This window comes from Chelmon rostratus, chromosome 16, assembly GCF_017976325.1.
Source record: "Chelmon rostratus isolate fCheRos1 chromosome 16, fCheRos1.pri, whole genome shotgun sequence".
In the NCBI taxonomy this organism is placed as follows: domain Eukaryota; kingdom Metazoa; phylum Chordata; class Actinopteri; order Chaetodontiformes; family Chaetodontidae; genus Chelmon; species Chelmon rostratus.
The window spans coordinates 5507053-5523654 of NC_055673.1; the positions used below are offsets into that span (position 1 = coordinate 5507053).

Genomic DNA, 16602 nt, shown 5'->3' on the forward strand with positions numbered 1-16602 from the left:
GCCTTTTTTAGCATTTAAGAAACCTGCATATAGGCACTAATTTTGGTGTAAAAGTGGTGCATGAATGACTTCCAGGAGACATAGTGTTCCCTATTATCCCACCTTCCCCCATCTCTATACTATACTGTAACACGTTGATGTCCAACGAGTATAAACAACACGTCCAACAAACTAGTTGTGATGCACGACCCAATGCTTTCCCTGAACGTCAAACCTGCCTGAACTGTATTTCCCCCAGTGACCCGGTCTGTTCTGTAGCTTTATTCTATTTATTTTGTTGTGTTCATGTTCTAAAGCAATACAAATAAAGTAAAATATAACTGCAACAAATAAAATATGGCAGATTGTTCTGCGAATAAAGCAGCTCGAGTACATTCTGCAACATGCAGCTATAAATGTCTGAAGAAAACTCATCCATATCTATTTTGGGGGGTTTGTCAGTTGCCTGTGGTGTCGTATTAGTACTGATGATCTGATAACAATAACTGTGCATTTACTTTTGCACTGATTACTTCTCTTGCATATCCTGCATGCATGACTCTACTCTGAGTACAAAATAACAGAACATGAATGTGCATCACTGCAGGCACACTAACAATAACAGTGCAGTTAAATGGATTGTCTGGACCGTCTCTCTGCTTACCCTTGTTAGGCTGCACGCTGCTCAGACTCAGCTCGTACGTGAACATGACATCTGACTGGGCGCGACCTTTGACCTGGTGATGCAGCACGACTGGGTACGCCCCCCCCGGGTTGTTCCCTGCGGTGCACTGAACCTGTGTGTCGGAGACTGTGGACACATTGCAGGGGACGTGGTTTATGCTGACGGAGACGTGCTGAGGGTCGTCGCCGAATCCTGAACCCGTCAGCGTGAGGACTGCACCGCTCGGCCCTGCGGGAAAGAGGAAGACGAGGAAATGAGAGAAAGGTTACACAGGACTAGATGAATATAATGTGCACACAATGCGCTGAATCACAGACACTGAGGTAAACAGACAGTGTGCGCTTTTGTCATCCAGATCCACTGACGCATATGTGTTGCCGGGTTAAGTTAAAGTTAAACAAGCACCCTTTTTGCGTGCACAAAGATGAGAATAACAAATCTAAAATAGAATAATTAGTTAGTCTTGAATCGTTTAGATTACAGTTATGATCTGGTCTCTTTCTCTTTATTAATATTTAACATTTATTTACTTATTATATATTTATCTGTTGTATTTTTCTTATTACTTTGTGATGTTTGGCAGAAACATGATTAAAATCATAAAGCTTTGCAAAGATTTGTGCTTAAGTCATCAAATGAATGCCAATACAAACAATGTGAGAAACTTCTGTTCAGTACTCAAGTTGTTGCCTGATAAGGGATAGTGTTATAATTACCAGTGGTGGGGCTGACGGAGCTGATGACAGGAGTGTGGTCTGCAGAGTAGGTGAAGTTGAGTAGAGGATACTGAACTAAAAAGACCTGGATGTTGACGGTCACCAGCCCCTCGCTGTGAGGAGGCGTCAGGCAGCGAAGCAGCCACGGCATCACCTCCTGGATCTCGCAGGGTTGGCCACCCACCATCACGCTGGTGTTCCCTGGAGCGAAGCCGTTTCCAGTGACGACAAGAGAGGTTCCTCCTGCCAGGCTGCCCACATCGGGGCTGAGGACGGCGTGGGCACGGCTGCTCAGGGTGACGTGACCGGACGCAAGGCCTTTACTTCTCACAATCACTTTGACCGGGTGGTCTCCCGCAGGCAGAGCGTTAATACTCAGAGAGATGTTGCCATCCGACACGGCTGTGACCTCCAGCTCTGTGGTGCTGGCAAACACTGCCACGTCACCCACACGGCTGCCAAACCCTGAGCCGGAGATGGTGACGGCGGTCGGCTCGCTGATGCTGTCAGGGGAGATACCGGTGACTGCGGGGGTGATGGAGGACGAGTACATGAAGGAGCAGTTTGAATGGCAGGAGCTTTGGATCCTGCCCATGTGGAAGACGACATCACCAGTGTGAGGCTGGGAAGGGGAGGTGTCACAGGTGATAGATGTGTAATTGACTGACACAACAGTGCACAGCTCACTAGCTGCAGTCACTTGTCCGTGAGAGAAACCAGAACCCCGGATGAGGAGCCGTGTGTGGCCGCTGGGGCTGCCGATAGGAGGCGAAACTGAATCGACCACAGGCAGAACCACGAAACGGCGACCAAGCTCGTTCGGTACAGCGATGAGGGCGCTGCCGAGGTTGTTGACTCTGACGGATACGGGGAGAGCGACACCGACGGGAAGTTCACTGTCGTAGCTGAGCCGGCAGTTGATCTCAGAGTGAGAGTCGTTGATCACCTGACAGGGTTGATCTCCCACCGACACCTGCAGGACGCAGAGACACGAGCGTCTGTCAACAAGCTCAGCGCAAGTCTGGCTGAGGAAAATATGCTTTGGATACAGACAATGATGAATGATGAACGATGATGAAGACCTGCCCACATCAAAAAGTAGTTTACTTTAGTGTATTAGAAAAATACTAAAATACTAAAAGTATAGGAAAAGTCATTACAAGTACAAGCACTACTTTTTGTGCTTAATATTAAGTATGTTTGACAGATTTTTAAATAGATGTCAGTAAGTTAAAACCTAAATGTACTAAAATGAACATACTAATTCTGCAATACTTAAAGTGGTATTTCAAAGTACTTAAAAAGTGTACTAAATTACAAATACTTTAATAGTAATTAAGTGCACTGTCATGTCTCGTCGTGTCTGTTAATGTGTTTTGTTCAGTGGCGTCAAGTGTTGTTGTGGACTTCCTGTTTTATTGTGAAGCCCTAACTCTCCTCTTGTTTCAGACCCTTGACTTCCCAGTGCCCTTCCCGCCTGTCAGATTGTCTGCCCCACCCCAATTGTTTCCACCTGTTCAGTGTTACCTCGTGTATATATAGTCTGCGTCTCCCTTTGTCCTGTGCCAGATTGTCTTGTGTAGCTGTCTTGCGTCCTTGCCAACTGTAGCCTTGCTCAATCTCCTTGTGACCTAGTTTAGACCTTTTGATTACTCAGCACCTTTTGTTTGTTACCCTTTTGATAACCTTGCGCCTTTTGTTTGCTACTTTGAATATACAGTGTTTTGCCTTTTTGTCTTGAGCTTTTTTGTAATAAATACAGCCCGAGGCCTCGCATCCTGCCTATTGTTGGGTTCTTGCATTTGAGTCCACCATCTTGAAAGCCCATATGCACTTAAAGTAGACTTATTTTCAAGTCCATCAGCATGCGTCATTAAAGTGTATTTTAATTTCACTTTATTTTACTGAAGTATATTTCCAATGCATTGGTGATATAATACAATTGTACTGCAAGTGTGTTTTGAATTCTCATGAATCCTGATTGCCACTGGTGGACTTCAGTAAACGTAAAGTTTGTAGAAAGTTGTGTGCCAATTAGCACACAAGGTGCGCTATTTTATTTTTTTCCCTACTTTTTTGTTCACCAGTCTAAGTCTAAGTTTGTCAAATACAGACACATTGATCCAAATTAATCTATTTAAATAGTTTTTTTTTAGTCTGAAGGTTGAAGTTTTGCTTATTATTAAAGATTCAGACTACTACCGGCAAAGCTGCTGATACATAGGGTTAATTTTTGCAAAAAAAAAAAAAAAAAGACTAAAAGAACATAAAAAGGGATACTGGGAGCTCCACAGGCTTTACTGTTGTTCTGCTTACATGACAGATGCTCTTGACTTTATGAAAGATTATTTCACAGCTAAATGATTCCAGGTTTGTTGCATTGAGCAGCACCTCTGTGTGCTCTCCACATTTCAGAGAGGGGCAGATATCAACATATCAACAGTTGTTCTTATCACATCTGTTCAACTGTCATTAACAACAAAAAGAAGAAAGTACTAGAAGAAAAGCTACTGCACAATTATCACCTTACCATTTCAACATCTTATATATCTTTATTTAAAAACCCATTTTCATATGAGGCATAAAAACGGGACTAACCTCATTAGCGCATGCAGTGTCACCGAAGCCACTGCCCTGAATGTGGATGACCTGGTGGTATGAGCCCTGGTTGGGAGAGATGGAGTGGACTGTGGGGGTGGTGCAGGTGGAGGCGCTGAAGGAAAGGCTGTTTGAAGTCTTGTTGGGCTGTTGGCACTGTGGGGAGGCGACGCACTGTGGTGCTGCTCTGGAGACGCGATGAGAACCTGAACGGCAAACACAGTTTTATCCACTGATTACTTGGTACTTTTCTAATTGGACTCTGCTGGATGTTGAATTTTTGTCCCCTTACTAAAAAAATATTAGGATTAACTTTATTCACCTGATCTGACTTGATTCATTTCCTCTTAAATATGTCAGGTAATATAAATAATAACACCTGTGTTTTGATTTTTACATGTACCAGAGGATCAAACTGCTGACTGTGAGCATCTTATCCACATCTGTACACTTACCTCCTGCCACGTGTCTGGCCTCCATGCCACCCACACTGACAGAGATCTCGCTGCGCTTCTCCTCCCAAGGCTTGACTTTCACGACTCCCTGCAGCAGCCTGACGTTAGCATCGTCTATGTAGCCACTGCTGTAGTAATACACACCGGGTGCAGTGAAGCTGTAGCTGAAGAACCCTGAGGGATGCGAGGGGGAGACATTAAATCGTGAGGCATTCTTGGACATCTTCTTTATCACAACACCGGGGACACTTTAAGGAAAAATTCCAGTGTAGAGCAAATGGTAGCAATTTTATTCCACTAAAGAAAAGGACCATAATGCAATGCATGAAAGTATGAGCTGCAATTATAGCTCTACTATCATTACAGTTCTTCTTTTTTCTCCATTCATGCATAGAATCTACAACTAAGTACATATGCATCTTAGCTGTGAGATATTTGTGCAGTTTGTGACTGTTGTCTTAGCCTATATATGATGTTTGCAATGTATTATCATTAAAATACTGTTCTGAGCTCCTTTCTTGGCCAGTTTCTGCTTGAAAAGGATATTTTAATCTCCGATATGATAAATTACAGGAAAAGAAGAAGAAAGAACATACCACCACAAACCTGTATAACAATATAATGCTTCCCGGGCATTGATCATCACTAATTGATGATATCAAGTATAAACCACAGGTACTGAAGGGTGAGCTCAGTAACTCATTTCTGTTGAGAGATAGTGACACCGTGCTCTACCTTTGGCTGTCTTGGTCTCTCCACTGTTGAATGGCCCCCCTTCGTAGGTGGTGCCACTTGGGCTGGAAACACTGAAGACCCGGTAACCAACTCTCTGGAAGGCTGGAGCCTCCCAGCGCCAATTCACTGTGTCTCCAACATTCACTGTGAGTGAGGCATTGCTCCACGCATATCCCTGTCCATAAACTGGAAACACAGACAAATGTTAATTTCCGAACACTAAACACGTACACATAGAGCAACACACACAGGAGAGATTTCATTGTATGAGGTCATGCAACCTGTAATTTAAATAACCTGCAAATCATTTTTTAAATGTGGCTAATTACAGAAAAATTGACGTCAAACTGGTTTTGAAATGCTTTCCTTCTGAAACAGTTTCTAGGTACAGTCCGATTTAATCCACAGGTGACAGCTTCCTTGCTTGCAGCACTTTTCAGTAAGCTAATCTTCTCTCTTTTGTCCTGTGTTTTAGTCGACTCAGATTTAGTTTGACACCTGCAAAAAGGACCGAAACGTAAACCTACTGCGGTGGGATCCCTGGTTGGTGACAATGTGGGTCTTCTCCTCCGACTGCGTAACACACTGCAGCTCGTTCTCCGAGGCGGCCTTCACGACACACTCAGCTCCTCCTGCCACAAACCAACACAAAGCATATGAGATCATACATGAAACCTGGAGCAGTTGCATTATAGTGCTGCTTTTCCGTATCTGCATGCTGTTAGAAACCACCAGCTCCGAGTTTTCCTCTCAACCATTACTTTGATATCCAATTCCACTGATCAAATTGAATTGATTATGAAGATTCTGAGATTGGTCTGGTGGGCTGCTCACCAACGAAGACTTTGTTGTCAGAGGGGTCATTGCTGAAACCAGATCCAGTAACAGTCAGCGTGCTTCCTCCAAGTAAAGAGCCAAACAGTGGGGCGATGCTGTAGATTTCCAGGATGTATTCAATGGTGGCGTTCACACCGTTACTGTGAGAGGAAAAAGTAGAAAAGAATCCAATTAAATGAACCGTGTTGCCTGACTTGTGAGCAAAATTAATTATATAATTTGTTTTAAGTTTATCAATAATTTATTGTTTGTGCATGTTTAAAAATCTAAAAAAAGAGAAAAAATCAGGGGAAATTTTGCACATTAAAGTTTTGATGAAGTTTTGACATAATGTGCAACAGAAGCTCACATGACGCCTTTTTGACGCGGAAGAAACAATTCAAAACAATCGTCACGGCTGCCAATATTGTCAGCACTCTTTGAATTGGTATGCTAACAAATGGACTGTTGCCTGCAAGAGTCTTTCCACATCACTTGGTGTGAAAAAAGTTTTTCACAGTAGCTGTACCTTGTCTGGGGGTAGCCATTGTTTCCAACCTGTACATCCACTTTGTACAGACCAGGCGGCAGCACAGGGAGACGACAGGTGATGTTTGTCGCCGTCCACTGCATGGTGACACATTCCTTCCTGCCTACAAACACCACGCTGTCATTGTCTTGTCCTCCCAGGTTCGAACCCTGGATGGTGAGAACTTGATGTCCTACACAAAAGGAGACAAAAAAAAAAAACGTAAACGGATCTTTTCCACAGAGGAGTTTCAGTCATTCAAGCGTTAAGATAATTATCACGTGTCACCTCTTTATATTCAAAGTTTAACTGATTGTCCTGCAGATTAGTAGGTAGTGTTGTTGCCTAGATGCTTCTGTATTGTCATATGTTGTAATATGTTAGTTGACATGTTAGTTTCGTCAGCTCAGATTCTCAAGGTTTAACGTGTGTAAGGACAATTATGAAAAAACCTGCAAGACAACATTACACAACTCTGGAACAAAAGTAACAAGGTGACAGTGATAACAAAAGGGTTTCACGCGCTCCTTTAAGCTCCTGGTGACAGTGGAGTCATCACGCTCTTCCTTTTTCTTTCAGACACGAACAGACAGGTGACACATTAAAAGAAAAACCTGAATAAATGAGTGGAGAAACATAACGAATGCAGACGCTCCCACACAGGTGCACACATGCTACAATTAAGGAATTAATATCCAATCATATACTGTGGCATGTATAAAAATTATGAGCATCCATTCTGATTTCATATCAAGATGACAAGATCGAGAACCGGAACCATTGAGAGCCAGTTCCAAACTGTCCTATCCATTGGAATCCACCTCCTAGCTCATCAAATCCTTTCACTGATGGCTGCACATTGCAAAACAATGACACCTAACTTATGTGTCTATTGGAAACTTGCAAAAAGAAAGAGCCATGGTGGAGAGGAAGAAACGGTCCAAAGCGTGGCTTCATTTCACAAAGACAGATGGCAACAGTGCCAGCTCTAATGTCTGTGAACTTTTAATTTCAAGTAAGGGTGGATGCACCAGCAATATGCTGAAACATGTTTCTATGCACCAGCAAAACAACTCGGCACAGCGGCCTCTCAGTCAGGAGTGAACACAGCTTCTGAGCCTCCGGGACAGAAACGGCATAAAGTGGGAGAGCAGTGAGAGGAAGGTCGGATATTAGCAGCGTGTCGAGCCAGAATATTTTCACATCTAACTCTGTGAATAAGGGTTTATTCCAACCTAGAGTTGATGATTCTTGGAACATTGGAAAGACAAAACAAGATGGTTTTGATGAGTTTTATATTGAGTTTGAATGAAGTGTGCCTTCAGACAAGTTAACAAATAGTTTTTCTGTTAAATATGGAAAACAGGTGTGAGAATATTTCCTTTCTTGACATTTTTGCAAATCTATTTCATTTATTAGACAAAAAAAAAGCAGAGAGCTTGTGAACCACAACCACGAGAGGCCCTTGACATACAGCCATAAATGTGCACAGAAAATATTAGTCCAGTCGTATGTGAGATTAGCTGCAGACACTTACACACATGTACACACATGCACACATGTCACACAAGACCAAACCCATGATAACAAACACAGAATCCTTCTCTGTTCCTAAACAAAGGACAACAGACTATTGCCTGTTGTGAACACTGCATTCACCAGACAGATAGGATTTAGGAAAAGGAAAAACTTTTCTCTCAATTAAACTTTTCATTCAAGAAGAATCCAAGCACTCGTCTGGGTTTACTGACCTCATTAAGGCTTTATAATCACCCTTTCTGAAAGGTTATCAAATACATGACTTGAGTTTACAAAGCCCCCCCCCCCCCCCAAAAAAAAAGACTCTCAACTCACCAATCACAGTGGTAGTGAGGGGACTCAGGCCTGAGATCTGGGGTGTGAGGTTGTTGTCGTAGGTGAAGGAGCTGCTGGCTGTCTGGCTCATGTTTCCCACCATCACTGTGACGGTCTGTGATCCTGCAACTCCCTGAAAAAAGAAATATAACCATTTATATATTTATAAATAAGTCAAAAAGTGACGAGTGACTTATTCAGAGCTCATGCTCTTTGATGGGCTGGAAAACAAACACTTTGTTAAAAAAAATGTTGCAACTTTTGAAAGATGAAACAACACAGTCTTCCACTTACAAGTTGAATTCATATTCATTAACACACTTTGTGCACCAGCCTTATTTGGTCTGGTACGACCAATAGCTTATGGTGGCTAATGTTAGCTTAATAGTAGCTTTTAGACTACTATTGCATGCAGTATGCATATAAGGGGACCACTTTGTCATAACATTGCGCCTCGCTCTTTGAGTGCTGCAGGAAAATAACACCCATAAAAAAAAAGTAGTTTGCAGGCTGTACACTCACCGCTGGTGTTCGGCATTGCAGCTCGGTGTCACTGGCATGAACCACCACGCACTCCTCACCGCCAACAGTAACTGCGCTGTCCTGGCTGAAGCCGAAACCTCTCACTGTCAGCAGTGTGCCTCCTGAGAAAAGATCATGGTTACACTGTCATAAAATTCAATAGAATATTTTCTGAAACTGTACACATTGTAAGGTTCCCATTGCACCAAATCACAGGACTGTTTCAGAGGAAGGTATTCTGCTTTTGAGTTTGAGTCTCACCTGCCACACTTCCAGAGAGCGGAGAGAGCGAGGACACAATGAGCTGGTAGGTGAAGTGGAACATGTCGCCGTCTGGGTAGCGTGAATTACCCAGAGAGGGGAAGCTGACCATTACGGGGTACGTACCAGCACTGGCACTGCCCAGCCTGCACACTTGACTGGTAGCTGGAATACAGTTGACAAAATCCCGCAGGAAAATAAACAGCTGATTCATTTTCACAGCAAGATTAGCAGTATTCATGTCTCCAAACTTCTTTCACTTACCGCTGATCTCTTCAACATGACACCTGGCCTTTCCAACGAAGATGGAGGCATTTTCACTACTGAAGCCAGTCCCAGTGACAGTCAAAAGAGTCCCCAGGCCGTTAGATCCTGAGAAAGTAATTTGATGATAACTGCAACATTCACCACCAGCTGTCATCTTATAACATACAGTTTCTACAGGAAGCCTGAAGTTTTAATGTCTTTCTACAAAAGCTGACATTGGCATTGAATATTTCAGAGAACTGTTTGGTTCAGGTAAAACAAACTCAGGCCTGTTGGCCCGGCTAATTTGGCAAGTTAAATCTGTTCAGGGAGCGATCCTATAATTGATCTGTATAAGCCATGTATATACTGTATTATGCAAACCATCTGGTAACCATGGTAACGCATCTGTACGTCAGGGCAGGTACTTTCCTTGATTAACAGGTTCAACGCTGTTAAAGCTGCTGTACTTGTAGTGTGTGACAGCGATCCCACAGTAATGAGCTCAGAATCATTACAACTCTGCTTCTCAACTCTGTTTCTCATTATTCAAAACATGCAGATAATTTGCAGTCTAATAATACTAATGATGCTTTTAATTAGTTATTTCTTTGTGAGCTCTTTGAGACATGAAAGAACATAAACATACACATCAGAAGCATTAAAGTGCTGCGCAAACTTCTGACAGTCACCAGAATTTGATTTCCCCACGTGGGTCCTGATGATGCAGTGATGATGCAGATTGACAATCACCAAAACTGTCAAATCAGCGAGTTACCTGACAATCTGTGTAACTTCAGGTGACCTGTCTCTCAAATGTTACACAACTGTTTGCTTTGATTTAGAATAAAGGAACTTGGTTGTGTGTATTATGCCTTAAAATCAATCAAGAACCGATAATGCCTCATGTTGACGGAACAAATAATACTTTAAAGAGCACCTTGAGATGGGCTGATTCCCGTCACGACTGGAGTCGTGTCCTCAGACCATTCAAACCCACAATCACCAGAACACTCTGAGGGAATGCCATTGATGTAAACCTCCACCTGCAAACAGCATCATGAAAAAACAAAACAAAAAATGTTGCGGTTGGGACAAAGTTTCACAACGTGTGTTGTAATAATCACTTCCATGGGAAGTTAATGCCACAACAGTCATACCAATAGAATAATAGAGGACTGTGGCTGCCAGTCACTTCAGTACAAAGAAGCTAGTTAATAGCATGCAAACAGATCAATCAAAACCTGCCTTGAGGCACGAAATATACAAATATAGCTGCGTTGTGCAACACTACAGACAAAAACAGGACTTGTTCTACAGGTTTATGGAAGCAAATACATCAAGCAATGATCTCTGATCAAAGCAGATATTTGACAAACAAGATCATCAGTAATGAAATGTAACTAAGTACATTTACTCCAGTACTATACCTACGTAGAAATTTGAGGTACTTGCTTGCTTTAGTATTTCCATTTTATGCAACTTTATACTCCACACCTCGGAGGCAAATGTTGTGCTATTTACAGTATTAATTGCTTTTTACTTCTCAGGCTCAGGATGTTTTTCTGAGCTCATCAAACTTTTTAGAGACACGTGGTTGTCACAGGACTACAAACAATTGATGGTCTTATAGAATATGATGCATTGCTGTAGACTAAACTAGCCAACAGTATGTAAAGTAGTTCAAATGAGGTTAATCCTAAACATCCACAGCAGTAAAATGCAACATGAATGCAGCAGTAATGTCAAAACATCAGATATAATAATAAAACCCTGACAGGGAGCATTTTACTGCACAATAAGTACTTTTACTTTTGATACTTTAGGTACATTTTGCTGATAATACTTAAATACTTTTACCTAAGTAAGGTTTGGTTTTAAATGCAGGACTTTTCATTGTAGTGGAGTATTTCACAGTGTTGTATTAGTACTTTTACTTCACTCAAGGATCTTGAATACTTCCACCACTGCATATAATGCTGAAACCCAAAACCAGATGTGCCAGAGGCTTTATGACTCATCGTTGTACCTGTGGTTGTGTTTCCCAGACACGGAGAAGATCTCCTGTCAGGCTTCGCATCAACAGTCCTCCCTTTTTGCTCTCACGGGCTGAAACTTCTACATTTTCGCCGACTACCGATGAGTCGTTAACCTGTAATGAGAATAAAAGGCGTTCAGGACTCAAGAACAAGCTGCTGGTCTTTTTGTGCCAGTCGAAACTTTAATGGGAAGAACAGAAGACAATTCAGTGCGAGTAAATACTGCTAAAAACTACCATCAATACTGTTGTATTAAAATAGCAATTAAATAAGTTGTGGAATCTGACCTGGATCAGAGGCTGGTCTCCGGGTTTAGTGAGCCACTCCACCCTCCACTGTGGTTGTCTGCAGCTTCCCTGATTTGTAACCTTGACCTCACCCATCCCTGCGATTCCCTCTAGAGCGTACTTCAGGTCCTCCTCACTGATGTCCACCGACAGACCTGAGAACAAGCACTGGGGGGGTTAGACACCGGTACATATGTTGTGCAGCATGAATGCATGTAGAAGCAGGGTGCTGCATGCAGATGAACAGAATGACATTTTTAACTGTATTTGCAGGATATCTGAGGTACAGGGGTCGACATGCTCCAATATGGACTGGAAAATTACAAGATGCCAATATGGTTTTGCACCAATACCACAAAGACAACCTCCTAAATATAATGTAATATTATTACATTGGAAGCACTAGCTCATGAGCAGACATTTGAGCAACTTGTTTACTTACAGGTGGGAAAGAAACATTTATGAAAAACAAACAAAAAAATCATAATGTGATCATTTTAAATTGTAAGAGACGTGAGAGACACGCCAGCGTATCTCTCCTTGAATCAGTTCAGTGTTGGTGGACACAGTGTTTCATTTCTCAGTGTTGTGATTTACAGGTTCTGATGGTTAATTTTAGAAAAGACTCCACACCTGAAAGTCAAAGCGCTCAATTAAAGTGTCAAGATTTTTACAGTAAATCACTGATGGCTCATTGTCTGAGTCATTACTGTCAGTATGTTTTCACAGTATACGATTGCGTGCTTGGAAACTACCCAGATATCTTGTGTATAGCATTTACTTTGGGACAATGTAAGGTTTTCATCACCACAACAGCAACGCTGGCAGACAGGCAGGTTAAAAGTCAGTGGTCAGTCTTGGTTCACAGGGAGTTTAACCTTGTGGGCGATCCTATCTGGTCTATCCAGCCAGGACGGGCAGAGCTGTTAAAATGCAAATACTACACATGTCCATCTGAACTACCTTCAGCTCGGCCTCCGTAAGTCTCCACATCAAAGGTGCCGTTCAGAGGAGGGGAGGCTCTGTGAGGGCGAGTGATGGTGATGGTGGCCGCTCCTTCGCTGAACTCGGCCATGTCCTCGCTGCTGTTGGACATCTAGAAGTGGAGAAATATGAGGATTAAAAAGATCTTTTTATCAGTTTCTCCATGGAACGTGTCGGTTTTTACATCACCATACTTGATGTCTATGATAATAACAAACTTCAATTGTATAACACCTTTCATACAGGAAAATGCTGGACTGAAACATCTTTTTTCTTTTATAATTATATCCTCGATGTAAGTGGACAGACGTCTTTCTTCTGTTCGGAAACTACACATGCAGAACTCAACATGGATCATAAACTCAAGTTGAAACTGCTTTTAAAGAGAGAGCAGTCGTCTTGAATTATCCAGGGATTGTCACTGACTTTTATAGGAATTTTATTGAGTTGTGTTTGTGTTTTGAGTGGTTTTGAATGGTTTTTTTTTTTTTGTTTAAAGGGCTTATATTGTGGTACAGTGTGTGGCACTGGACCCGGCTATGTACATGAAATAAATCACCTGTTTTCTGATACATCTTTCAGTTTTAATTTTGTAAGGAAGGTGGCACCCATACAATAAATAACCTTGCAGACTGAACTGGAGCATGGCGATGGAGTAATGTCAGACTGACTGTCAGATTTAATTGAAACAAATGTTACAACAGACACGGCACCCTGCAATCACACATTTCTGTGCCAGTCCTTATACAGTAGTCAGTGCTTCCACTGCAATCTGTTAGGCAAATGATGACTGTACACCATGTCGAGGCATGAGACACACACACACAATCACTGTGGCGCCTCTCTGTACTGTATGTGATATCACATGGCCGTGGGCTACAGATCATTTCCTCTGTTGTTGTGAGTCACGCTACTGAAGCAACCCTGTTGCTTAAATCTGTTTTCTTTGTGGAAAGTCCTCGTCTTTGCTGTTTCAAAGAACTAATATCAGGATACATCCTACAACCTGATATATACTTGCGTTGCCTTTTTGTCTGTCTGATTGGAATTGTGCATTTTCTGGGTGTCACATCAGCTCAGAGTTTTGGACAGCTGCATCACAGCAGAGAGACTCAGGTTTGATTTCTGACCCAAGCACTTTCTTTGTGTGGATTTTTCAAGAAACACAATCCGGGCAGAGACTCCACATTGTTGCTCCATCAGACAGAATGGGAAAGCCCCTTCTTCTCTCATTTACTCACTGAACACTCAGTTTTTTCACTAAGACGTTAGGCTCTCGACATCTAAAAGCACTTCCTTTCAGGCGTATGTTAATATTATCCCATTAAGGGTTAATTAATTAATCAATTACCTGCAAGAAGCCAACTCCTAGCAGCGGGAACCCAAAGGCGCATTCTGCTGGTGTGGCTTTGATTTCGTAGCTGATCTGTGAACCAGCTGATGTGTCTTTGCTAACAGCAATAACCTCGAAGGAATGACCAGAGCTCTCAAAGGGTGGAGGTCTCCTCTTGTGGGGAATAGCTGTAAGGAAACAATGCAGAAGAATAAAATAAACTTCTGAACGCATAATATGTATAAAATACGTATAATAAGCATCATCTTCTATCGAGCTATTGAGCAGCTAGCTTTGACATGCTTTGTACCATTTTCATCAATTGTGGTGGGTCTCTTTCCGAAGTGAACAGCATCCACATAGAAATCTGCACCAGACTCTTCTTTGTAGAGGTAAAACTCCTGCAGACTGTATCTGCTTCCAATATATTCTGTCTGCAGGGAACTCTGCAGGTCCATGCATTTGTAACTCCATCTGGAAATATAAGCAGTGATATGCTGCAATTTGGTTGAGAGGTTTGCATACAGTGTCTGACAAATTAAATCTTGTGGTTTTCACTGACTTGTGGCCCTTAGTGAAGAGAGTTTTGATCCTTGCGTTCTCTGTTATGGTTTTGCCTTGGCTGTCGCGGTAAGTGAACTTCACTCCAACTTCATCCTTCAACATTCCCTTGTATGCAAAGCAAAGCTGCAAGGAAGATGTTTTGAAATATTTTATAATGAAAAATAAAGAGTAAGTCAAAGTTCAGTTCCTTTTACAAACAGCAGCAGCAAAGATTTGATTACACACTGGGTCCAAACCAACATGTTCGGCACACACTCACCTACTTTCTTGTTGCATCCATATGTCTATTTGCAGTATAATTTTTTATAAATTTTTTATAAGAGTTTTACCGTGGGATGCTTGTCCAATGAAACTGGTCCATAGGTGCCACCAGACTCTTTGGTGTAAGTGTCCTTGAAAAGAACCTCAGCGTTCTTCAGCGACCATTGGCCACAGAAACCTGAGTTTTTCACTGGAGTCCCTTTCTCAGCACTGTTGAACTGGTGAGTGCAAGAAATCAGAAAAACTGTGTGAGAATCTCAAATCAGATGCTCTCCGAGGATGTGATCACAGGAAACATGCTGCCGAGGTGAGTTACAGTGGAACCAACCAAGACTCTGAGTCTTGGTACGATAAAGAGACGGCCGGCTGGGACAGAACAGCCGTGAAGCGTGAGAGCGAGTGGAAGTTCGGTCAGCAGCGCAGATTTTTAGCTTGGTGAATTAAGGGTTTATTTCGATCAAACCACAGCCAGTAAAAAGTCAAATCTAGACAGTTTTGGTGAGTATTATTTTGTTTCCGTCGAGCTTTATGAACTTAAGATTCAAGGGCTTTTTTTACTCATGTTTATGGTTACAGACAATAGTCAGTCCAAAATATGCTCGCTTTAGTCCCCACTGACCTGAGAGTTGTCATTTTCAAAGTCATTGAAGTACATCACATCAGTCCCTTCAGTGGTCAAGATCTCACTGGGACACTCGGCTTTCATCATGTCCTCCAGAGCGGACTGCACCTGTTCACAAAATCAAACAAGCTGGATGTTAGTATTGTTTCTTCACAGTATGGGCTGCCACATCTGCAATTACTTCAGTCCAAAATGAGAACCTATTTTGACGAAGACAGCTTAAGAAATTAAATGACATATCATGAAGTCATTATTTTAAGATGTCTGTATCTAAGCACAAAGACAGACAGAGAGACTTGGTCACCACAGACCTCAGACTCAGTTGCATTGAAGGCAATGGGCTTTGTGGCGACCCCCGCCCAGAGCAGAGTGAAGGTCTCCATGTTGCTTCTCCCCTTTGTAACCTCAGCAACAGTAATGTTGGTGTCTGAGCCAAAAACCTCATAGTGAAGAGGCTTGAAATCCCCTGTAGTCAAAACAAGACAGATGATCAATTAATTCATTGCACTAAAACCACGAACATTATCAGGTGCAGGTGAATAAAGTGTAGCAATCACACATTTCAATCCAACTTTTCCCTGACTAGCTCCTCCTCCTCGGTCTCTTCATACCTCTGTCAGAATTGAATGTGACTGTGAAGTGAGTTCCTTGGCTATCGTCCTGCTTGGTGACCTGGACTGTGTCAGGTTTGATGGACCAAAGGCTGTTCAAGGCTGCTTCCACCACAGCTGCTGATGCACTCACTGGAACCGGTCCTAAATAAGAAAAAGGCAAAGCTCATGAACGAACATACTTGCTGCTGTGTACGATAATTTCATTAGATTATAGCAACAGGTTTGGGGTTTTCCCTTAGTTGCTACCAATGATAAAAATGTATGCAGTCTGAATGTTTTAAGGTAATTAATATGCAAGATACAAATGCACCATTGATTTCTTTTTAAATGAATTAACAGAAAGACATTACCGGTCTTTGCGTCTCCGTAGCCCAGGCTGAAGAAGGTGCTCCCACAAAGATGGCTCGCACAGTTGCTGCTGATGCTAAGCTTCTGGACCTCTTTAACTCCAATGGCATTGCTGGGCCAGGAATTAAAGGTTACCACCTGTGCAACAGTAAGA

The 16602-nt window shown here is 42.3% G+C and overlaps 1 protein-coding gene across 1 annotated transcript in view; it reads right to left on the reverse strand.

Annotated features, from left to right (window-relative positions):
• LOC121619088 (fibrocystin-L-like) overlaps window positions 1-16602 on the reverse strand; it is a 46899-nt gene that overhangs the window by 22429 nt on the left and 7868 nt on the right. The window contains exons 17-40 of the mRNA XM_041954681.1: window positions 16451-16586; window positions 16098-16241; window positions 15798-15952; window positions 15484-15594; window positions 14933-15082; window positions 14602-14726; window positions 14350-14513; window positions 14058-14227; window positions 12686-12818; window positions 11723-11877; window positions 11426-11548; window positions 10337-10442; window positions 9415-9522; window positions 9151-9315; window positions 8890-9011; window positions 8368-8500; window positions 6514-6706; window positions 6003-6145; window positions 5696-5800; window positions 5169-5354; window positions 4434-4607; window positions 3979-4184; window positions 1381-2353; window positions 644-892 (exon numbers count right to left, since the gene is read on the reverse strand). Of these exons, the coding sequence (XP_041810615.1) occupies window positions 644-892; window positions 1381-2353; window positions 3979-4184; window positions 4434-4607; window positions 5169-5354; window positions 5696-5800; window positions 6003-6145; window positions 6514-6706; window positions 8368-8500; window positions 8890-9011; window positions 9151-9315; window positions 9415-9522; window positions 10337-10442; window positions 11426-11548; window positions 11723-11877; window positions 12686-12818; window positions 14058-14227; window positions 14350-14513; window positions 14602-14726; window positions 14933-15082; window positions 15484-15594; window positions 15798-15952; window positions 16098-16241; window positions 16451-16586 (4429 nt within the window). The remainder of the gene's footprint in view (window positions 1-643; window positions 893-1380; window positions 2354-3978; window positions 4185-4433; window positions 4608-5168; window positions 5355-5695; window positions 5801-6002; window positions 6146-6513; window positions 6707-8367; window positions 8501-8889; window positions 9012-9150; window positions 9316-9414; window positions 9523-10336; window positions 10443-11425; window positions 11549-11722; window positions 11878-12685; window positions 12819-14057; window positions 14228-14349; window positions 14514-14601; window positions 14727-14932; window positions 15083-15483; window positions 15595-15797; window positions 15953-16097; window positions 16242-16450; window positions 16587-16602) is intronic.